This window comes from Sebastes fasciatus, chromosome 4, assembly GCF_043250625.1.
Source record: "Sebastes fasciatus isolate fSebFas1 chromosome 4, fSebFas1.pri, whole genome shotgun sequence".
In the NCBI taxonomy this organism is placed as follows: Eukaryota; Metazoa; Chordata; class Actinopteri; order Perciformes; family Sebastidae; genus Sebastes; species Sebastes fasciatus.
In genome coordinates, this window is record NC_133798.1 from 33,414,492 (window position 1) to 33,439,230 (window position 24,739).

A 24,739-nucleotide genomic window follows, 5' to 3' on the forward strand; every position below is an offset into this window, starting at 1 on the left:
ACTCAATAATTTTCCATAAAAATATTTCTACAAAATAGAAGAACCCCTAAAAACCAATATAAAAAGGTATGTTGTATTTATCCAAATTGTATATATTTTTTGGTATTCATTTTAAATCACTTGGCCACCTTATGTGGAAGCTTTGGAAAAAAAAAACTACCATTATTTTCTATTAAAATATCTGTAAAATAAATGGCTAAAAGGTAACCCGCAAATTACAAAAGCTGGTTTAAAAACTCTCGCGAGACTCGCTGCCCGACGACCTATCCTAATTCGAGAGATCAAACCCTAACCTTGGATATCTCGCGAGAGTTTACAGTTCCAAGTAGTTGCCATGGTTTCCGACCACCAAGTGGAAGGAGGAAGAAACCTAACACCGACACGCACCTGTGAAGTCATCATGGCGGGATTTGTGTCTTCTTAGCTACTTAGCTAACGTTACTGGAGCTAACGTTACTCTTTTTGTTTTGCTTTTTTCCATCCAACATGTAAAAGATGTTTAACTACATGGGATACATTCGTTTAATACAAACTTTAGCAAGCTAGCGCCACACTTTAGCTATAAAGATCAAACCAAAGAGGAGCTGGAGGACTGGCTGGTACATCCGAATGAGCAGATGAAGAAGGTCAACAACAGGTTAGTGTCCGACACGTCCCCTGTTAACCCGATTTGTAGAAGCGTCCGTTAATTACAGGTGGCCATAAAGTGTATTATATTATATGAGTCATTGATTAGTATGTGCAGTGCACTCCAGTTTGAAGACAAAAGACTCGCCCTTGAGAAAAGTAATGATACACACTTTCACAGCTGGCGCACAGCTGCATGCGACGCACTGATCTTGTCGGTTAATCGGTTAATTAGCATCCCTAGTTTTTATAGAATACCAATTAGGATGCAATTCAAAAAGTTGAAATGATGGAATTAGTCTTTTCTCGTTTTAAGATGTAGGAAGTAAACCCTTGTAATGAAACTAATGATATAGCACTCTGCTCATAAAAGTTTGTGGATGGAGTTGAAATGTTTCTTATTACACATATCCAGCAGATGTGTACTTTACCTTTAGTTTCTGAGAAGCTCTGCTCATTTTATATGTAACCTCATGATGATGATACACAGGTAAAAAAAATGCTTTTCAACAATATTATTGACTGTTTTGCAGCCTTTATTTACATATGAAAAACTATTAGAAATGACAAATATAAAAAAAGAAAATAATTTTAATCAATTTTTCACAGTTGTGAGCATAACAGGGGTTTGTGATACTGATTTCACAACAGAGCTTCTGACAGCATCATGCAGTTGACTGAATTTAATTCACATTTAATTCAATCTACATTTAATTTCAAACCCGTACTTCAGATAAAGGCCTTTGTAACATGCATAAATGCAAGTGACAGAAAACATTGAGCAAGCAGTGCCAACTTTGCGATTATAAGAACTAAAAGTAAAAATCATTTTATTTTCTGCTTCTGAATGAATGTGCCAATTCTAAATCAGCTTTTGAGGCTAATAATTGTTCATATATCCAAATCCACAAGTGCACTTCACACCCTTCAAAAGAAAATAACCCAATACAATGAGACACACAGTGAATGGCAAAGTTCATAGATGCAGCGTTGAATACAGTCTAAAAATCAAGGAGGCCACGGACCATTTCTGCACCGAGGTCCACATAAAATTGTAAGAACCCCCTTAAAATCTGTGTCATAAAGTTTTATAAGAATATGTATAAAAATGATGTGCCGTCTAACGTATCATGCCTCTTTATCCCCGAGGTAATATTCAGGCACAGCTTCTGCTGGCGTGGTAAATCACTCAGGTGGGTTAGTGCCAACATCCGTCTTCACTGCGTCCACTATGAAACTGAGCTCGTTGCACAGCGTCTCATGGCGGTAGGCCATGCGGATTTGTGCCACGTTTGTTCGCCGAATGTCGTTGCCCTCGGGTCCGTCCTGTAGGTAGTTGGAACCAATGAAGTGTTTCTTCTCCTTTTAAAGATAAAAGATAGAGAGCAGATGTTGCACAAATATGAGAATCTTTTCAGTATGAAGGGGTAGATAGGTGTTCAGTGACCTCAACATGAGATACATGGCTGATAATGTGGTTGAATTGTTGACCTTTCTCTTAGTCAGCTTACAGCGTGACTGAGTGATTTTGCTCTGTATTGGGACACAGCAGCAATATGAGCTGCGGGGATAAGGTTTCATTTTGGACCGTTCTATAATCAGTTAGATTTATTATAGCAAGACTTTTATGGCGCTTTGGATAACCAAGGCCGGGATTGTACAAAAGAGGAAGTGCTTCTCATTATAATGGGCTAATATAATGTACTCATGTGTAGTTTGACCAGTAATTTGCTCAGTCAGGGAAAGATTGTGAGAGAACTCAAACACTAAATTTGCATGGGCCAGTATTAGCTTATCACAGGTATATCTGTATTGACGAGAAGAAACTGTAATAATGCCAGTGGGTCTGAGAAGTGAAGCCAATCCTGAAGTGCCTTAAACTGTCATTCTTTCTAACAGCCAGCAGGGGGCGACTCCTCTGGTTGCAAAAAGAAGTCTCTGAGAAAATGAGCCTACTTCTCACTTGATTTATTACCTCAGTAAACATGAGTTTATGGTCTCAATCACTAGTTTGAGGTCTTCTTCAATACAGCATGAATGTTCATTTTGTAAAATATGGTCCCATTTAGAATCAAATAGACCATAAAGCAGGGTATACTTTAGGTCGCTACCACTGAGTTGGCTGATCTGGAAGTTGTCTGTGATTTCGTCTTAGAGCTTTAACCCTTCAAAGTGTGTTTTCAGTTCATGAAAGTTAATAATAACCTTTTTGTCGCCTAAAAATGTCTTATTTAGCGTTCGGTTGCACTTAGCTCCACCCTCTCGTGCCACTTCTGGTTGCCAAAAACCAAGATGACGACGGCCAAAATGACGAAGTCAAAGCTTCAAAAGTGGCTGACATCACGGTGACTAAGTCCCCTTTATATACAGTCTATGAGTAATGCCAAAAATATATTTGAGGCTATTTAGAAACGGTGTCATCATTACATAGTTTGTCCACCAGAGGGCACTGTGTGATGTAAAATGTCTCTCAGCTATTTAAATTCTCAAATATTTATTGGTATTGGCATTACTCATTCTCAGAAGACTAGCTTTGTTACACTGCCAAAAAAGTAAAATTCTTCAAGTAACATGAGATTTGAGTCATCGGTCAAGCCCTCCAAGTTTTATAAAGCTAGTCTTTTCAGCCTGTAGTGGAAATAAGTAGAAGGGTGATGGAGAAAATATGTAGAAAGGACTGTCACAATTTCTCCAGTCTTAAAACCCTGTAATGTAACCATTTTGAGTTTTACCTGATGTGAGAGTCCGCTCTGCAGCACACTGTTTCTGGCTATCTCACACAAATCACAGGTGCTCAGCTTCCACAGCTGGGCTGCAATGGCATACTCCTCCATCAACGCCTCCTGAAAGGGTTAAAAGGAACATTTCATTTTAGGGATAATGTACATTTTAGGATCTGGTGAAAATTGTGTTTCACTTTAAAGTGGCTTACTTGTATGACAGTATTTTTTTAATGTATGCCCAACTATTAGAGCTGAAATGATTAGTCGATTGACAGAAAAATAATATCAACTATAACTTATTTCAGTCATTTATTTGTATTATTCAGTTAGCAAAAAAAAATTCACTTTTTCTGACCTTTCATAGACAAAAAAAAACGATAAATGAATAAATTAAAAAAATAATTGACAGATTGATGAAAAATAATCTTTAGTTGCAGCCCTACCTACTATGTATTAGGCTAATTCATGTGAGGTCGTGTTACTCCTGAACCACATACAGTATTGTGCATAATACTGATGCTTGTTTAGTTGCCCAGATGTCTCTGTACTAGTGCAACCAAGACAAATTCTTATATCTGCCATAATTAGTGATTAAAGGGATCCTGATGTGAGGAAATTAAGTTGTCATGTGATTGATTCTCGTTCCAGATGTTCTGACCTTGGTGTAGTGGAACTGCAGAGGATCGTCAGTGGACAGCGACACACACAGGCCCTTCTGGAGGAACTCTCGTAGAGGGTTCTTGGAGTACTGCAGGAACAGGCTGTTGTTGCTCAGCGGGGACATGGCGATCGGGACCTGGGCCAGGTAGTACAGGTACTGCAGCACTGGACTCTGGGGAGAGAGGGGGGGTGTAAACAACAAAGTATTGCAAATAATGCTGCTGGAGTTACTGGAGTTACTGGAGAAAAGTTCTCTCCAATCATTACGGTTGTTGTTGAATTATTTGTTTAGCTTGAGCTAACGTAACATTTCATTTTCAATGAATGAAAGTGTGACTCCCGTCATGCGGTGAGATGCAAATATCTGTTGTCTTTTACTATTTGATGTATTCAAATTTAGAATATTCATTGAAAGCCCTAGTTAGTCACCATGTCTGAACACAGATAAAGAGTGCCACATGCAGAAATGCAGACCACATTTAAGTGTGGTCAGAATTTAGAGAACATTGCCTTCTCATAAAAACATCCAAAGCGTTTTGTGATGAGGTTATTTGTCCTGTGGAGTGATTTAGGGTTTAGGATTGTTTCTGCATCTTTCTGTCATTATTTTCAATCAGCATTCTTTGTGAGATGCCAAAGCAATGCTCGCTATTGCTTCTGAGTTGAAGTGTAAAAATGAAACCAAGCAAACCCGTGTGGGTTAGCTCTCCACAAATTAGTATCTGTGTTGTTGTCAGTAAAGCTATAGGTATGATGGTAGTCATACTTTAATGCTGACAGCTCAACACCTTGAGCTGTCAGCATTCAAAAGACCTTGAGTATCAAACCCCAGTATAAATTCAGGACTGCACCTTCTTGAGGTTGAGTCCGTGGGAGATGTTGTCAGCCGTGAGGAAGGCAGAGACCAGGTGGGTGATGGAGCCGGCCTCGCCACAGTGGGGACGAAACTGGAAGGTGTTTAGTCCTCGCTCCCTGGGGAGACACAAATAACGAGGCTGTTTCGTCACCTGTGCCAAAAAACTTTCAACAATACATTTAACATTTCTGGTGTTTACGTCCAGACATGCAGATCAGGTTGGAAACTATGAATTTTCACTAAAGAATCGGTGTGAACATGCTTGTCAGGCCTGTGCTTAACCTCCAGTCTGTCCAGGTCACCCCACCACCCGTACCCCACCCCATGTGTGACTGGAAAACACACAAGATGGCTATGATCCTGGCCGCTGAAACCAAGTACATTACCAGGAAGACTTTCTTGTACCCTGGCGAGTAACACGACTCTGAGATGTTAATTGGATTGGCTTCGCACCATCATGCAGGACATACTTGCGCAGGTTGTTGAGCACCATGATGTTGGCGTACATGTAGAACAGGTAGTAGGTGTAGGGAGGGTTGTCATCTGTGGTCCACGCCTCAGGCTTCGGGCTTTTGTAAGAGAACATGTGGTCGCTGTGTTTGGACTCGTCATCCACGCTGTCAAATCCTGTCACCTACCGGACAACAAAGATAATGTTGTCAGCACATTTCCACAACAAATAATCTGCAACCATGTATGTTTGTTCATCGGTGCAAAAAAAAAGATGTAGTTTAACTTTTTGTAGTTTTACTGTTTGTCTGATCCCAAAGAAGTTTCACTAAATATTACAGAATAATCTGGGCAAAACTAACTGTTATGGCTGCTGTTTCACTTTAAACATAAAAGTACTTACGTATTTCAGGAATACGTGTGTCGCTTTGTGTTTCTGCGGATTGACTGTAGCCTCAAAGAGGGGGAGGAAGATGTTCTCCAGCATCTTGGCGTAGTGCGGTATTAATTTCTTTGACTTGAAAATGTCACTGCAAGACAAAAGGAATCAAATCAACTCATCTCCCCATACAAACAGCACAAACATTTTAGCGTTTCTTTGCTTATTCAGAGCAGCCCGTTGAGTAATGTCATTATTCCTAACTTAATTGTGAACTGAGTGAGTTTACAAGTTTAGAAATAATCTTCTCAGGATTTCTTTATTTGCGAAGAGCTGCAACGATTAATCGACTAATCGATAGGTCGATCGACAGACAAATAATTGCCAACTATTTTGATAATTGATTAATTGTTAAGGTCATTTTTCATAAAAAAATGGCAGAAAATGCTGTTTTCAGCCTCTCAAATATGGAGATTTCCTGCTTGTCTCTGTTTTATATCATATTAAACTGAATAACTTTGGATTTTGGTCTGACAAAACAAGATATTTAAAGACTGGGATGGACATTTTTCATTATTTTCGGACATGTTTTACAGACCAATCAATTAATCTAGAAAACAATCAGCAGATTAATTGACAATGAAAATAATCGTTAGCTGCAGCCGTAAATCTATTACTAAAAAAAATGCTAAATTGGACAAGATATTTTGGTTTGAATTAAAAAAGGGTAATCCTAAATAACCTACCTGAATTTCATCACTAATTGTTTAAAGGAGGAAACGATATAACAATTGTAAAGATGAGTAACCTTATACTATATGACTCACTGTCACATTCAAATGGACTCAGCAGGCCCTTTTGCGTTAAAACAACCATGATTGTTTAATAAGGATTGTGCCTGCTGTCTCACAGCTTTCACTGAGCACTTACTAGATCCTGGGAATTTGGATCATCCATCTCATGTTGGGCGAGTGGACTTTATGCTGGATGAACCAGGTTGCGAGGCTCTCCCACTCGCTGGCAGAGCGGCCGTAAATCGACAGACGGGGCTCAGCGTGCTGGTACTTACTCTCCTCCAGCTCTTTGGCCACTTCCTGCAACAGACACCAAACCACAGAACGATGGTGATGTTTCTTGTTAAAACAGAAGTGACTGTTTGGTAATTGTTTACCGGACAGATAACAAGTGCTATTTCTAAATACCAACAGAGGAAGTGTACTTTATGTTCCAAAGAAACATTATAGATATGAAAAAAACTTCATGTACTTCTAACATTTCAGTCGTCCACCAGCAGTGGGTGCAAGGCATCTACAACCTATCCCAGAGCAATTATGACAGATGGTTCAAGTCTTTGTCCACAAAATACACTGAAGATGAACCACATTCACGCAAAGACACACATATTGTATGTTTGGAGGAGGAAGAGAAATCCTACTTTAAATAATACACAAAAAAAATAAGAAAGTGAAAGGCCATACACACCGTTGCTGTGTAGAGATTGTTTTATATGCACACATGCACTCTAGAGTTTACTAATATCTTGATGAATTATTGTTTTTTTGTGATTTGATCCTGTAAAAATATTTAATGTCAGCTGTACTGTTAAGTTAAAGTTAAATAGCAATTGAATTAAACTTGAGCTTCAACTTGGCACACCCAGAGAGGTTTTGTTACATATTTTGTATGAGCCGCAGTCTGTTTGACCAGTCCGAATCAGAGTGAAAATGACACTTTTGGTTCCTTTTTCTCTTTAGTCTGGTTCAGTTTCAAAGTGCACAAATTTAAGCTGACCAAATAAAAAAAAAAATTTGCTGAGGGGCGTGTACGAAGGGACAAATTTATCTTTTTCGTCTTGAGAGCTGCCACTTCTATGCAGGGAATCACAGACTTTTAAATATTGATGTCAACGTTTTTTCACTTTGACTCGGCACTGATCTACTGCACACAAATCCCCTTCTCATCCACTTTATCTCGAATGACTTTATAATCGTCACTGTTTTTGAGGACTTTATTTTATTTATCATATTCTGTATGTTCTCTTCGGCCCAGATGTCAAGCAAACATCAGACTTCTGCAGAAGAAGTCCAGGTCGGTCCTCTCCCACTCCTGTTAACCTGTCGTTTACCTGTGTCCATCTCAACAAATGCCTGCACAGGCAGCCTGCGTTTTGGTTCGCTTGGAAACGGTCCGAGACCACGTCTTGCAAGCGGTCTCGAACCGGTTATTTTGGTCTGCATCAGACTTCGATTACTGCATTAACAACTGCCCAAATGAACCGCACCAGAGTTCAATTTAAAACAGACTAAATATTGGCTTGTGAAAGCGCTTAAATAGGCCTTTTTCACTGCAGACATTTTGGAAAGGAAAAGCACGATAGCTCTGTCCCAGTAATTCGTGACAGTAAGCCGACATGCATAAGACCCTGAAACTGAAGCACCCAAATGGAGTTCAGCCATCATTAATTTCATTATTTACAAATGTGCTTTTTCTACTGTGACATGTCAAAATGTCTTCAGTTAAAAAAGTCCTATTAGACCTTTTTGGAAGACTCTATTTCATTGATATCTCACTGACCCTCATTATCATTCTTAGTTCGTTGACTTCTCATAATTCCAGTTTAGCTTCAACCTGAGCAGCAATCTTATTAGACCAGACTGTTGTGCAGGGCCTGTAAGTGATATTAGTACTTAAACTCATACTCCACCTTGATGAGACGAGCGAAGTATTCTCCTTTGATGTAGTTGTCTGTTTTCAAGTAAATCTCTCGCAGTTCGCTGGCTCCCACTGGGTTGTATTTGGAGTTGAACTTGTCAAACCGATGAAATGTTTGTCTTCCCTGTGAGAGTAATTCGTGAGAGAGGAGGGTGAATCTTGTGATCACAATCTCTTTCCAACAAAGTGACTGCATTGATTATTGTCAGATTACACATTAAGAGGACCTTGCATGGAACATAAAAATGATTGCATAACACCACATGAAATGCATGAACACCCATAATTGCATCCTTGTGTCAGTAAGCACAGGTTAGTGAAATCTTCCGTAGTTATTTGGAAAAGACAAATTAATTCTTGGCAGGCACGTGGAGTTATTATTGTAATTACATGATCCATTTGCCTCGAGGACATTGTATTTTTAGATAAATTAAGGCAAACCTGATGTATGACCGTATGGCAGAAATGTTACTGAAATTGTTTTAGTTTTTAAAGAACTTTGAACATCATGAATTTGTTCTTACAGCGTGCACGTCCAGAGAGTCCACGGTGAGGTCGTAGGGGTCCATCTTGAGGTTGCTGAAGACTTCCTTGAGCTTGATCTTCTGACCGCCCTTCTCCAAGATGACGCGATCCGCCTCGGTCTGGTAAGAGGTCTTTATGAACTTCAACAGATGCTTCTGGTTCATGCAAGCAGCAGCGTGTATATGTGTGTCCACCTGTGTTTGACATAAAGCGGACGGTGACGACGTGCATGACTTTATTGGACAAGTTACAGTGTGTCCATAAACTTAAGTTTATTTAGAGGGCACTAAAGTTAAAAATAACTTCTGCTGTAGTGACACAGCCCTTCAGAGTTTCTACTAATTTATTAATTGTTGAACTAGATGGAAAAATACCAACCAACCTTTCTGACATTGTAGAAGTCTCTGTGTGGAACACATTTCAGCTCTTTTAGCTCGGCCATTTCATTCATCATTTCATGGAGGTAGAACTTAGAGGACAAGAAGTTCAACCGTCTGTGACAGTAGGTTTTCCTGTAGGAAAAATGGAAGATATTTCACTTTTTAGAAACTACTTTTCAGCCTCTGAAGACTTTGTGATATCAGCAAATATCGTATCGTTGTCCAAAGAATCAATACAATATCGTATTGTGATGAAACTTGTGATGTACACCCCTATAAAATATTAGTTAAAATCTGTGTAAAATTTCCATTTTCCCTATATTGTTGTTAAGAACATTTAAAAAGTTTTGTATCCTCACGTTGGGCCGTCGACTATCATTGCGAGGACGTGACTCAGGTCTATGGCAAAGGTCTCGAGGTCGGGGTAAGGGAGGTTGTGAGGCCGCTGTTGTTCCAGGGCCTCGGCATTGTCATAAACATGAACTATACCGTCCTTCATCTGCAGCTCGTAGTTCAGGTTCTCAGGAATCGCCTCCATGGAGTACGGGTCCTCCCCTTCATGAGGGCAAGGCCAGATGTCTGCAGACGATGGGAGTAAATAAACAAAACGGGAAACGAGGAATAATGATTGAATGCTTTACAGTAGGAGTTATATTAACAGTATCGTAACATCTTGAGAAATAATTAGACTCAATTTATCATAATCATCATTAAATTGTGTATCATAATCAGTATTTTACCATGATGCAATTGTTAAAAGACAATTTACATGTCATATTGTTTTGCACAAGGGGAGCTGTGGAGTAATCTACATGTTCAGATAACAGAGTGTGCTCTGTAAACAGCCCAAGGAAGGATGTTAATGCTAAAAAGTCATGGGTCCAGTCATGTTTGTCATAATAAGCATAACTAGTTTTGCCACTTTAAACTCTGTGAGAAGTTATTTTTTAGATTTTGTAGACAACTTTGCCCCTGAGGGAAGATTACGGTTGTGTTCCTGACCGAGATCACCTGCCAGTTGCTGAAATGTGACTTTGTTCATTTGGTCATTGAAATAGCTACCGTGTTGCTAATGCTATCTAACCGGTCGCCTGTTTATTATTTATTTCAATGTTTTCTTTAATGCTATCCTTAATGTTACTTAACATAGAAACATGAGGCTCTCCTGGATGAGGTAGCAATTCTGTAGGTTTATGTTATGGCTGCCAATTTAAATCGTTTTCTAAATACTACAACACCCATGAGCCTCGGCTGCCATTGCCATGGCGAAGAGGCCAGTCAGAAGCGTGAATCAGAACGGTTGAAAACGCTTCATCATTACAGTTCAAAGAAGCTCTGATAAATGATTTAACCAGGAGAGTTTTATGTCCATCCAAAGCCATAGAAGTGCTCAAACAGTTAGTGTGGACACTATTGGGTGTAATAGTAAAGACTGGACTAAAAGCAGGAGTATATTAACTTAATTACGTTATTTAAGTTCTCTAAATGCCACATACTGTACCTGGCATGACCTCATCCTCCTCCCGCCACTTCTCATTTTTGGCGTTGCTGAGGAATCGGGCGGTGGTCCTAGGGAAGTGATGGTAGGCCAGCCGGGAGTATTTCTCTCTGATGACCAGCGCCTTAAGGAGACTTTGAGCTGCCTGCTCGTAATCTTCAACTGTGATCTGGAAAAGTCATGGAAAAGTTACTTTACCAAGAAATTATTTTAAAATCCTTAAATGCTATTTTGGAATTTTTATAATTCATTGGTACACAGCGTGCTCTTTGTGGTGTTGCCTTACATCACCTTAAAGTCAACACCTGGCAGCCATATTGGAGGTCCTCAGCTGTTGAGCAACTTTGGCCCTTAACAGCAGATTGTATTTCAACAACCACACAATTGGCAGTCTCAGCAATATTGAATTTACATTTATATCTGTCCCTTTCTAGTGTGAATAACTGTTACTATACTGACAGTTTTATCATTTTGGTATTTAGATATTGTCCTATAATTGCCAATGTACAGACGATAAACCTTTACATTTTGTTGCTTTTGCTCTGACACCCTTTGGCTAAAACTTTTTTTTGCTCCAATCTTACAGCCTCACTGGGTCTCAGCCATGGCTATAGACTTTAAGTCTTAGTCTTTCTTGTTGTTGCATGTGTATCTTTGCATACAACCACTTTTTTTGATAGTGGTACTCATTTGCAAGGAGTGCAGGGAGATGTGTGAAGCTACAGTTACATGTTCATATTATGTCTAGTTGCGTGTCAGCGTGCTGGAGTGTTAATCCTGTTTACCCCTGCGCAGTAATCTCCACTGATGGTTACTCTCTGGAAATCTAGAAAGTCCTCCGGGGGAAAAGGTTCTTCTTCGGTTGGGCTGAGCAGTGGGGAAACCACAGACCGGGCCCAGTCACCAGGGACTTGTATCTGCAGAGCTGCCGACTGCGAACGCTTCAGCCTGAAACTCTTCTTCCTAGTGACACACGAGACAAACGTTACACTCCTGACAAAACTAAAAGCTCACTAGAGCTATGATGCAAAGGCTGTGCAGAAAGAGAGGTATATTTGATCAAACACATTTCCTACTTCTTAGCAGACTCCTGAGACTGCTGCGATGCCAGCTCCTTCTGCAGCGCCCTCTCCCTGTCCTCGTGCAGACCGATGGGACAGTCCTCCGGCACGTTGAACAGCGCCAGAGCATCCTTGGTGTCTTCCTCTTTCAGGGCCGAGGCGTACACCTTCTCTGCTTGCAGACGCACCTTCTCATCCACCTCACTCATCGACAATCTTGGGAAAAGCCGTGGCATGTCTGAGGGAGGCCAGGAAGATTTGAGTTTTAGTGAATGCTCTTTTTTGTCAAGAAAGGTTGGGCTCTGACTACCGTTACTCTCTACTAGCACCGCACTGTTGTTGTTTGCTATCGTCACGTGACAAACTACCGGCAATCAGTTCTTCTACGCTGCTCTAAAACAGTAGTTTCCAGTGGCTGCCATGATACATCCAGGGCGACAGCACAGTGAAGGCTACTGTTTTGGAGCGGCGAAGAAGAATTGATATCCGGTTAAACAAGTTGATTTTTTACACGGTCAATAAATGATGGTATCGGATCAGTGCATAGACCTGCGTACTCGTCGATACTCAATACCGAATTTTGGGCAGTATCTGACTCATTTCTGAAACTGGTATCGTTTCCTGTTGGGTTATGCCAAATGAGAGTTCATACTAAGAGAAATGACATGCTTGCTCCATTGTGATATTGTGGAATAATTGCAATTACTAGGGAATTGGTAAGGAATTATTACCCGCCACAGTAGTTACTGAAGTAGTTTTATGTTACGATTTGTGTACATGAAACTGAGATTGCAGTTTTGATATAGTGACATTAGTAGTAGTAGTAGTAGTAACAGTGACAGAATCTGAGCAACTTGCTGACATGTTATATTTCTTGTCATAAATGTGTTGAAATATTGCAGCACTTGAAGAGGAAATAACATTATGTTAGTGGTGGCTGTAAATACCAGCAAGAAAAACATGAGACCTACGAATATGAGCTTGAGGTAGGGGCTGGCGGGGGGTTAAGGGATGAACTTGGCATGTTTTCCAATACCTCATCATAACTCACTAGTAAACATGTCTTGAGTGGCTACGTGTTCTGCCAACACGTCGGGCAAGTTACAGTCAACACAGTTAATCACTGTCCCAGCAGTGTGACCTCTCAACCCCTGGGGGGACTACAGGTCACCCTTTCTGGGATTACAGCACTGGGAATGGTATGCAGCACAGAGGGAACCGAAAACATGAAAAGATCTTGTTTCTACAGGCCGTGTTATTTGTCTGCTGGTGCATCACTGTGTTTAGTTGGCTTGAAACATAATGCAACGATTTTTAAGTCATTTTAAGTCTTTGAATACAATAGATTATAATGCAATTTAGGTGCTATATAAGGCATGAGTTTGTAATTTATCTGCATTAATGACTGCTAAACAGGGTTATTATAGTAAACTAACACTGAACCTAAAACAAAAATAAGCAGTGGAAAATATTTTTACTAAACTGAAACTATATTTAAACTATATCATTTTAAGAAAAACTAAGACTAAACTGAAACAATAATGCCTGGTTAAAAATTAAATAAAAATGAAGGTAAATTCGTTTCAGTTTTAGTTTTTTTAGCTATAATTAAAATTGAACGGTGCTAGCTGCGTTAAAAGGAATTTTCCATTAACCCGTTGCGTCATCACGTAAAACTATTAGAAAATTAAAAAGTATTATAACCTTGCTGCTATATTGGGAGCATAGTATTTAGAAGCTTGATTGCCAGTTTATATTGACTTTTCATGCTTTTCATTGTGGCTGCATTTTGCCATGCCATCTTTTAAGTCAGTCAAGATTATTTTTCTCTACAACTCAATTCACAAGTTAGCATTTTTGCAGAAACTCTAAACCAGATCAGTTAAGGAACAGCAAACATTCCCAAAGAATCTGCAGATAATTCAGCTGATAGTTCAGCTTTTACTGTAAATGGAAAAGGAATGTCTGACTCTTGTTGTTAGACCCACGGTTATTAGCATACCATCATTTTAGTTCTCTTGACCTTTCGGTTGGGAAAGCAGTCATGTTTATTTGTATTGCGTTGATTCTCTTACATACCCATGGCATGAACCAGGGTCCTATTTTTAAACTTAAGACCCTGTGAATTCATATTTTGATCAGGACAGCAGGGTTTTTTTTTTTAAATAGCTTTGCCGGCTTGCCTAATTCCCCCTGGTGTGAAAACTACTGTTGCTATCCAACATCCCATCAGTAGTGGAGATGTTTGGCTATTCTGATCACCATTTCATCACTGTTACTATTAATATTGATGTTGCAGCCAGTGTAGGTCACTTGGCCAGTTCCAACATCAATCTCCCCCCCGTGGAGGTTTTTAAATCAACATGTGCGAGTCGGGATGTGCTGCACCATTATATCAAATAGCAAACAACTTCTCTACATGCAACTCTATCCAATGACCTTGGCTCCTTCACAGATGACACCGTTAACATCTGCCCCTCACATTGGCTCAGTTTCTCCTGCCTGTTCCTTGGCGAGCATATTTCGGAAGCCGGCATTCCTGACGAGCCTCTCGGCATGTGTACGCTCTCTCTGCTGGAACAGCTGAGCCGCCTATTGGACGACCTTGACCTACATCCTTCTAATATAGAAACCTGACCCACAAAAAGTGGCCTGGGTATGTCGGGAGGGTGTTTTAACACATGTAATAAAATTTAAATGAATATGCTGATCCCCTAGTTTCTTTACCGTCTCCTCCTGGCTATGCGGGCATCTGGCTGCTGTTGCTGTGAGCAGGCCAGAGTGCACCAGAGGACGGATGGACATGTTACCAAGATTCGCCATTTGAAATTCCGTTTGGGGACGTTTTGGAGGTGGTTCGTCCACCAGCACCGACTGTTCTCACCTCAGATCCCAACACCGAAAGCACACCACGCTGCACTGTGATTCGTTTATTTCTCTAACGGGACTTTTCTCGTGTTTTCTCTTGAGCTGAAAGTTGTGCGCTCCCCGTCGTTCGGACCTGTTAGACGCCAGCAAACCTCCAAAACGGCATCGGCTGCTTTCCGTCAATTTATCTCCAGTATTAGGAGACGATAAAGAAGAGAGCGAGTGAGAGAGACAGTCAGTGTGGTGTGTTAATTCTACCGGTGGGATTTCATGTAGATAAAATCCCATGTGTTGATTGCACCCGTTCACCTCACACACAAATGCCATTGTGAAAATAGACACACTAAAATAAGGTGGAGGAAACTAAAAAAAATAAAATGAAACCCCTCAGGTAGCTAGTGCAACAAGTTGTGCTAGTTACACCTAACTAGTTGACCAACTAGAAAGACAAACTTACCGATTAACAGATTTATCAGTTTGCTGCTGCTTAGACTCAAACGAGCATGAGTGAGCCTGCGCAAGCTTGGATGATGACGTCTGACTTGCAGTTTCTACTACAGTCATACGTGATATTCCCATTTCAGCAACAACCTTCTCTTTGAACTTTGAGCACAAAATTAAGTTATTTGTCTAAATAAAAATTGGCAAACAGTGTGGCTTATCAACTAAGTCAGGAAATGACTCAAATAAATATGAAATATCATAGAAATGGCAAAATAGACTGGAGGGGGGAGCTTTAAAGACAGATCTGTAAGTTTCTCCACAAAGAAGCACCACTTTAAATCTTGTGTTTACCAGAGATGTGCTCATACGTTTCTTGGAAATAAGTCTTACAGCATGAATTAAAGCATAAAAATGACTAATCAACTAAGAAACCGTAGTCTACTAAGACCAAAACGTCTGATTAGTTGACTAAAACGAGGGGGCAGCTCTATATTGAATGAACCTCTGAATAACCGGTAATTGTCATCACATTTTATGTCAGTGTCGCTACAGAGCTCCATAATCAGTAGAGGAAGCTCTATCTGTCTCTTACCTTCTGCTGTGATTTTGGCCATGTTTGGCTCTCTCAGTCTCTGCCTGTTGAGTCAAGTATTTCAGCTTTCATGTGTCTGCTTCGTCTCTTTTAAACTCCCTAGCTCTTAGCTTTGGCTCCACCACTTTTCATGTGCCACTCGTTGTCGCGTCTCGGAACACTTTAAAGTGTTGCTGAAACCTCTTGACACTGTCAAGACTGTCCTCGGGTCTGGTATCTGTATCTGTCTCAGATTTATGATGCCTCTCTTCTGGGGTTTTCACTCCCGGCTGCTTCAGTCAGGCTCCGTTCTGCTGTTTATGTGGTCCGGTGTCTGTTTGTATAATGCAGCTGCTAGTTGTTGCTGTCTTGAGTGTCCCTCTCTGTCTCTATTTTAGGGTGTTGAGAGCGTCATGGCAACAGGGGCTGCTAATCCAAGCTGGTATGTCACAACTGGCTGCTAACATGTGAGCGGCTATCTGTGAGATGGTGGGGCAATGAGGGGGGAATGAAATGCTGTGGCTCAAAGGTAATATTAAAGCCCTGGGAAAGTACATTTGTTAACAAATGTTAATTTTTCCCAGATGACTGAGTTAAGTATAGCTTCATCCACTGGCCGTGCATTTAAAGACCAGAAAGGCCATTTACGGAATGTAAACGATTTTTATTGAGGCAATTTAAAGAATTCATTATTTCCCAAAAGCAAACAATCCCAGCAATTCTCCAAGGTTGAGCGAGCATGCTGCTACAGTCCAGGGGTCAACTGCAGAAAGTCATGTAAACAAATTTCTTTAACAAAATATTGAATTTCCTTAATCTGGTAAGGGATCAAGAGAAGCACAGTTAATTCCCTGTACCGTACATGGTGTACTGTGTTTTATGATGTGATTAATTCATGCTAGCATGTGCAAGACTTTTTATAGGGAGAGTATCACTCTGACTGCAGTGCTCATCCTTGTATCCCAAATAGGACTGTCAATCGATTTAGAATATTTAATTGCGATTAAATGCATGATTGTCCATGGTTTCGCGATTAATCGCAAATGAATCACACTTTTTATCTGTTCAAAATGTACCTTAAAGAGAGATTTGTCAAGTATTTAATACTCTTATCAACATGGGAGTGGGCAAATATGCTGATTTATGCAAATGTATATATATATTAATTATTGGGAATCAATCAACAACACAAAACATTGACAAATATTGTCCAGACCCCTCACAGGTACTGCATTTAGCATAACAAATATGCTCAAATCATAACGTGGCAAACTGCAGCCCAACAGGCAACAACAGCTGTCAGTGTGTCAGTGTGCTGACTTGACTTAACCCAAACTGCATGTGATTATCATAAAGTGGGCGTGTCTGTAAAGGGGAGACTCGTGGGTACCCATAGAACCCATTTACATTCACATATCTTGAGGTCAGAGATCACGGGACCCCTTTGAAAATGACCATGCCAGTTTTTTCTCACGAAAATTTAGCGTAACATTGGAGCGATATTTAGCTTCCTTCGCAACAACCTAGTATGACGAGTATGATATAATACAGCTGGCTTCAGACTACACTACATATAACTTTTATTTACACTGGAACAACATTTAGCTTTTATTATATTGATGAAAATTCTGCAAGTCATTGTAGTATGACATGTTGCCAGCTGCTGACACTCAAACTGTTTCCTGCTCAGTGTTTTGTAATATAATAATCCAGTGGAACCAGAATGTTAAGCAGGGTTGTACAGTTTAGTCCTCGTCCAGCACCAATGATGAGAGGTGCATGTTTTAATAAGTGGAAGTGAGAGTTGAGTTACTTTAGTGAGACCATTGTCAGTTTGTTATCATGTATGAAAGTGTATGTGCTTCTGCTTGTGTGTATTATATATAAAATTAGATTAATTACTAATTAAGGCTACTAATTTCTTTTAACGAATTAACGCAACTTGCGATTTTTAGGTTGTAGCGGGCTCAGTTTTAAAGCTAGCTAAGGTGTCATACTAGCTTGTCGGGAAGGAGGCTAAATAACTCTCCAAGCTTGCGCTAAATTTTGACGAGGAAAAACTGGCATGGCCATTTTCAAAAGGGGGTCCCTTGACCTCTGACCTCAAGATATGTGAATGAAAATGGGTTCTACGGGTACCCACGAGTCTCCCCTTTACAGAGTAAGCAAGTACATGGTATTGGAATGGACTACTAAATATCTGTTATCGTGACATCCCTACTAGTGTAGGCCGATGGGAGCTGACAAAATGTTTGAAATGCATTATTGTGGTGCCAAAAGGCAAGGTGAACATTTTTGGATGCACTTAAATTAAGCACTGGTGCACCTAAATAAAAAAGTTAGGTGCATGAGTGCAACCAATATAACAAATTAGTCTGGAGCCCTGTCTCGCATTAGAAAACAACCAGTATTTACTCACCTTTCCCAAAGCAGGGCGTTGACTGCTGCTTGCAAAGGGGCGTATCCCTTTTCTTCATTTTGATCTGTATTGACAGAAGCAAAGCTTTAATTAATAGTTGACTAATCCACAGTTTAGTGTTGTAAAAACTTAGATGTGACTACTGAGTGAGCTGGTACAGTTTTAAATCTACAGAACCAAAGTAAGGTAGTAAAAAAGTGGCTCCAAAGTGGTACAATATGTTGACTTGACATTTCAAGAGTGTGTGTATAGGGGGTCAAAAGTCCTGCACCACTTCAGGGTTATCTTCCATTTCACTAGCTTTTGTTTATCAATGTATTTTTCCATAGAGGAGTCATTTCACCTCTTTTCTGAAAAGCTAAAACATGATACTGTATAGTAAAATCTGAGAACCTCATAGTCAGTTAGCATTCAACAACTGCTGCATTTAATAGTGTTCATATGTTCAAGATTGATGTTAACTGCAGTTGTTGAATGCTAATGAAATTATATTTGTTTGATCTTGGTTACAATTATGAGGTTTTCAGATTATATTGCCTTGTGCAGCACTGAACTTATAAAATATTTAAAGAAAACTACTGTGCCATATTTTGGCTTCTCTCTAGAGTACACTAAAGGAAACCATCAATGGAACAAGATTTTGTCTCTCTGACTGTAGTGGAAGAGACTTGAAACCAGCTTCAAAAAGGTGTTGAGTCCTCCGCTCCTTATTTAGGTCAAGTTTGGCTGGTGCTGAAGTTGTGAGAAGATTCAGACTTCAGAAAAAGTGAAACTATAAAACCGTAGCAGAATGCAGCCAAGTGTTGTAAGAATAATAGATTTATTCCGTGCAGGTTGAAAGTGCAAGTGAGAAATGTCTGTTATTGCAGTAGTGTCAAGTTGCCAAAATGCTAACTTAACTGCCACGACCCTAATGCTTTACACAGCACTAACCCACGCAACATGTGTTTGTAATGATGGACCTGCTGGGGAGGGTCAGTGGAGTTAAAGGAGATTAAAGTGCAGTTCAGGTCTCCTCACAACTCAGAAGCAGAAGTACATGTTCTGCATGTATTTTACTGCATTGATTACTCAGACATTTAGAGAAAAAGTGTATTTATTTTTTTTACCAAGAGTGATGAAATTCTTCTAAAATATTTAAAGTTATTAGTCCTCTTAAAAATAACAAAATTGATGTGATGAATCAAATCTCTTGATCGTCATGCAGCAGTGACCCAAACAGTTATTCTCTGAGAATACAATATCATCAGGTCAACAAAAGATTCAGTGAGTCATTGGCCCTGTTCAGACCTGGTATTAACGTGCGTCCTCAGTGAATGGATCACAAGTGGAAAGCTTTAAGTACGTCTGTTCACACCTGGCATTAGAACTAAAAAAAATACACTGTGAAAGGGTTAAAGTTGTAAGACGAAAACACGGAAAACTCCCAGACCGGACAACGGTGTGGTAGCGACCTGTCAATCACAAGGTAGCCACGCCCTAAAGCATCCCCTGCTTTATGGTCTATTAGACTCTAAATGAGACCATAAAACTCATGTTTACAATGCTTACTGAGGTAATAAGTGAGAAGTAGGCTCATTTTCTCATAGACTTCTATACAATCAGACTTGTTTTTGCAACCAGAGGAGTCGCCCCCTGCTGGTTATTAGAAAGAATGCAATTTTAAGGCACTTCAGCATTGGCTTCACTTTTCAGACCTGGAGGTTGCTACCTGGTCTTGAGGAGTTGTAGCATTTATTCACAGACAAAAAGCCTAAACTGTGCACACACTGCACTGCTACGTTCAGCTATAATGTTACGGAAACCCTGACAGAGTTCAACAGGCAGACACACAGCTGACAACCTTGCAGCTAAACTAATTGATGCGGTGGAGACTTACTGGGAAAGTGGCTGTATGTGTCCACAACCATACACACAACATCGTGGCTGCTAACTCTACTGGACGGGTGAACTATAGGGACTGCACTCAGTTGCCTTTTTTTTGCGCATACACTGCAGCTGGTGGTAAATTATGAATTTAAATTTAATGTTTGTACATCGGGTCATCCTTGCAGTCGGGTGTCTTGTTAGGCACTTCAACCACAGCACCCTTGCATGCAAGACACTAATCTTGTCGGTACAGCTGCACTGATTAGTCGACTCATCGAATATTTTGATAATCAATTCATCGTTTCAGTAATTTCTCATGCAAAAATGGTTCAATTTTCAGCCTTTCATATATGGAGATTTCCTGCTTTTCTCTGTTTTATATCATATTAAACTGAATATCTTAGGGTTTTGGACTGACAAAACAAGACATTTAAAGACGTCACCTTGGACTTTGAGAAACTGCGATGGACATTTGTCACTATTTTCTGACATTTTATAGACCAAACGATTAATCTAGAAAATAATCGGCAGATTAATCGATAATGAAAATAATCGTTAGTTGCAGCCCTACTTGTCGGTAACAGTTATTGATTGGTTAACAATGGTCAGCTATAGGTCAGAAAAAAATTTGTAAATTAGCATTCCTACTATAAAAGCATGATAGTGTTGGTTTTTGTGGCTGTTTTTCAGAAAGTGAGCAACTAATATGCAAATTGTTTGACTTGACCTACATATGAAATACAAGCCTTGTGTTTAACTCTACCCATTTTACCCCTAGTCCACTAGTGCGACTAAATAATGACTAAACATTGGTGGATGTTAGTTGTCTGATCAAGGGCACAACTTTGATGTGACGGACACTTGTGAGAGTAAATGAGGTAGAAAAGAGCAACCTAGTCTGGCAGTTGGTTGAGAAAGTTTCACATTAGATGCTCTGTTGGTTTTGGAATTTCCTGTTTTTCTTTTCTGTCAGAGGGCTTATGTACACACAGCCAACAATTACAACATTGACTCACTTTTTTTGCATGTGTTTGTTTGATTTGTGTATATTTAGATATTTATATGTTCCTAATATGTATGTAAAACTTGTTGCAGCTGAGGTAGTACGAGGGTAGTATGAGCAGTTATCCCCTGATGTATGATGAACAGATCTGCGTGTCTTAGCCTTGAAATTAGTCATTTCTGATCAGAGGATGTCGCAGACATGAAATGTAAACACGAAGATGCAGACAGCAGGAATTGACCACTTTTTGTGATGACTTCTCGATCCAGTAAGGCAGACTCCTACAACCAGTCTCTGGCCACTTCTTTTTCTTGTGCACAACTGGCATGTTTAGGCTTGTTGCATTTTTTGGGAACTAACTACATAACAAGTTGAATAACTTGGAATGCACTGTATATGCTGCTTTTTGGCAAATAACCAAACATTTATATGGAAACCTAAATTATGGCTGAGTGTATTTGTTTGTTAACAATTGTACCGTATATTATAATCTGAGTTGAACTGTTCAGCTCATTGTATGGCTCTTATCTTGTCAGTATTGTAGAGAGATAGGTGACACGGCTGTTTTCAGATGCTTCCTTGTTTTTTTTGTTGTGCAATGAGTGTGCATTTGTAGAAAGCTTAGAAAAAGTGTGGTCACAAAGATAACCAAGAGGCCACTGTAGCAAGATTTGTGGTTAAACATTAATTATTACAATACGAAAAAGTGTATTCTTTCCCAGGTAATCTAAACTTTGAGGGAAAGGTATTACATTTTGCAGTTGTAATGGGTTTTTTATTTTAATTAGATTTAGGGTCAAATTACCACATTCTACTTTCCTCTGATGCACATCAACACATTTTTAGCTGTGCTGAGGGTGTCAGAGGTTTAGTTGGTCCACCACATCCTCATCTGTGTTTAGAACTAATTAGCACAAGCTAACATGGTGAAAAATGGTGAACTTAACATTAACATTATACCTGCTTAACATTACATGTTAGCATTGTCATGCTGAGCATGTTAGCATGTTTACATTAGCTCAAGTGCAGCCTCACAGGGCTGCTAGCATGGCTGAAGACCCTTAGTCTTGTTATACTGCGTATTGTGTTATGGTTTATTGTCATATTGCTAAAGGCTACTGTCCAGCTTTTCTCACTACATGTCCACACTGTAAAAGAGCTCAACATGACCCCAACTCTGCAAGATAACTTAAAAGTGTTCATGGACATGTCAACTTTAGCCACTAAGACCACAGAAAGGAGTGACTTGTTTATTCATAAATCAACTGATTGCGGAAACCACATATTACCTGAAAAACTGGAATTGGTTTGTCAATAGAACTGAATGGAAATTTCAAGTTTCAGTCTCTGTCGTTGGACTGAGCTTTGTCCCTTTTCAGGTAGATTGTTATTATCCTCCCAACATAGCCATTGTCTGCTGTTTGTTTTTCAGAATGCGCTTAAACAAACACAAGTGCATTAAACTCAAATAATCAGTCTTGCTCTTACAGTGTTTTATTGCCACTACGTTACGGTTAACAGTATAAATTGATTGAATGTACAAACAATTTAAGGTCATGTTCACACTTTGGCAGTTAAGGGGAGTTTCCAAGGATAGAGTTCTAACTTTCTGGTATACAGAAGGTACTATTGGCTCATTTGCTAGAGTACACTGTTGAGATATGCAAAGAGTGCCGTGGCACATCAGTTTTATCTTTATAGCCTTGTATCACGCACAAAGTCTCAAACGGCTTCACAGAGCACCACAAAAGTAGGGCTGCTCGATTACGGCAAAAATCGTAATCGGGATTATTTTGGTCAATGTTGAGATCATGATTATTCAACACGATTACTCGTTGACTTTGGAAACATCTTGGGCTGTAACTTACAATTATTTCTTTATTGTTGATTAATCTGTTGATTATTTTCTTGATTTATCGTTTAGTTGTTTGGTCTATAAAACGTCACCGGGCTTTTCCAAACTGGCCTAGAGCCGGTCGTGCCGCACCACCAGATAGGTAATTCGCCAGTGAGTGGCACACTGCCACCACTTTAATACAAAGGGGCTTTATAACTCAAGATAAAACGAGAGCATCCTTGCGAAACGGAATGCGGCATAATAATCGTTTTATCTCAATTATCTTACTTTCATAATCTTTGTAATCCCAAATCGTAATTGAAATAGAATTTTATTAATCGTCCAGCCCTAAAAGCGTTCCTAAAAAAAAAAAAAAAAAATGTAGCATGTAAAGGCAAAAAAACAAGGTGGAAAAAGGTCATTATGAAAGATTAATACAAAATATCTAACATTGGGTAGAATACACAAAAACAATAATCACATAATAATCATATATTGTACAAGTTCAGCACTATTATATTTTCTCTACTTGAAACAGAGATGGTCTGCCGGTCTTTGTAATTTTGTGAAAATACAAATATGTGCCCCTCAAACAAACAAAAAGACAAACAGTTTTTCCTGCAACAAAAGATTCAAAACAAGCTGCCATTAGTAGAAACTGTAGTCTAATGTAGTGAAAAAAATATTGTGGGAAATAGTGTTTCATTAAGGGAATAGATGTATATTTGCATTTTTCCTCCAATTCATGCTAGGATATGTACTGTAAATCTAGTTCATATTTTTTTCTATTTCTCTAACTCTAATCAAATGTTTTAGTTGTCTAAACTGTTGTTGTTGAATTTGCATGAACACAAGTGTTAACCAACAGTTTAATGTAATGAAGCAAGTAAAAATGTGTAAGTTGCCTTCCCATCACAGCTGATAGACACTCACATTCATACCTGTGGGAAATTTACACTCTCAAATGTCCCTGACCTGGTTTTGTCTTTGGACTTTGTGGAAACAAGAGTGCAATAATACACATAATAATATACATGCAAAAAGCGTGAGTAGAGTAAACAGTTGAGGCTGAGAAATAAAAAAAACTTAGTTGTGACTGTTTATCACAGCACATCTGTCACTCTTTAATTTTTAGTCTATGAAATGAAACAACTTATATATTAGTATTCTATTTCCTCTATTATTATTATATATCCTATATGCTTTCTGATCTGGAAAACAATTAGTACAGGACTGAAAATCATCTGCCACTTTTCATAAATGTGCACCTTCCTTTACCTAAGGTAATTCAGCCACCAGATACCACCACACAAAGCAGGGCAAGTGCAAGAAAGAATGCAAGAGTGATGGAAATGATAAGATGTGACTATTGATAGAAGAGCTAAAGAAGAGAAGTTAAAAGTTCAAGTGCAAAGAGTCGTTATGACAGCAGTGTACTTACTGTTTGCAGGGCTGTGCAATATGTTTGCACCTCTTTTGATTGTAGAGAACCTTATTAGGGTTCACGGGACAGAGGACAAGTCTTGTAAGAGCAGCCTCTTAGTAGCATGTAAACACCCAGCTGCTTTACTCTTTCACTGCTGGTCTGAACAAGTCTAGCTGATGCACAATATGAATGCCTCAAGTCCAGAGCTCAGGGTGAGTTTCAGGAAGTGATCTGTATCATTGTTGCTCAGTGCAGTAGAGGAAGTGCTGGAGGAAGCTTGTATTTGCACCAGTACTTCTGCCATCAAGAGCATGGAAACTATTTATAAACCACACCCATCTTTGTTTACTTAGGATTGTATGTGCAGTTCATTGTGCAGGCAAAATCTCTGATTGCACAAACATGTGCACGTAGGCTCTGTGTCGGATACT

General features: G+C 39.5%; 1 protein-coding gene and 1 long non-coding RNA gene across 5 annotated transcripts; one reads left to right on the top strand and one right to left on the bottom strand.

Annotated features, from left to right (window-relative positions):
- Positions 1 to 426: 426 nt before the first annotated feature.
- LOC141766691 (uncharacterized) lies at positions 427 to 14,775 on the top strand. 2 transcript variants are annotated; one of them, XR_012593672.1, is made up of 4 exons: positions 427 to 637; positions 3,999 to 4,164; positions 8,934 to 9,054; positions 14,327 to 14,775. It is a non-coding gene; the product is annotated as an uncharacterized LOC141766691 (long non-coding RNA). The 2 variants fall into 2 exon arrangements; XR_012593671.1 differs by lacking the exon at positions 14,327 to 14,775 and adding an exon at positions 11,897 to 12,015 and having other exon boundaries at positions 433 to 637.
- ampd3b (adenosine monophosphate deaminase 3b) lies at positions 1,146 to 24,559 on the bottom strand. Of its 3 annotated transcripts, XM_074633735.1 has the most exons (16): positions 24,324 to 24,559; positions 18,174 to 18,237; positions 11,887 to 12,109; positions 11,596 to 11,773; positions 10,814 to 10,979; positions 9,672 to 9,891; positions 9,315 to 9,444; positions 8,932 to 9,126; positions 8,400 to 8,531; positions 6,626 to 6,789; positions 5,720 to 5,846; positions 5,337 to 5,500; positions 4,862 to 4,982; positions 4,009 to 4,182; positions 3,360 to 3,470; positions 1,146 to 1,989 (listed from the first exon to the last, which is right to left on the bottom strand). In XM_074633735.1, the coding sequence occupies exons 2-16, from the start codon at positions 18,229 to 18,231 to the stop codon at positions 1,813 to 1,815; spliced, it is 2,340 nt and encodes a 779-aa protein (XP_074489836.1). In that variant the 5' UTR covers positions 18,232 to 18,237; positions 24,324 to 24,559; the 3' UTR covers positions 1,146 to 1,812. The 3 variants fall into 3 exon arrangements, with proteins under 3 accessions (XP_074489836.1, XP_074489838.1, XP_074489837.1); XM_074633737.1 differs by lacking the exon at positions 18,174 to 18,237 and having other exon boundaries at positions 24,324 to 24,542; XM_074633736.1 differs by lacking the exons at positions 18,174 to 18,237; positions 24,324 to 24,559 and adding an exon at positions 15,776 to 16,112.
- Between the last annotated feature and the right edge of the window lie 180 nt (positions 24,560 to 24,739).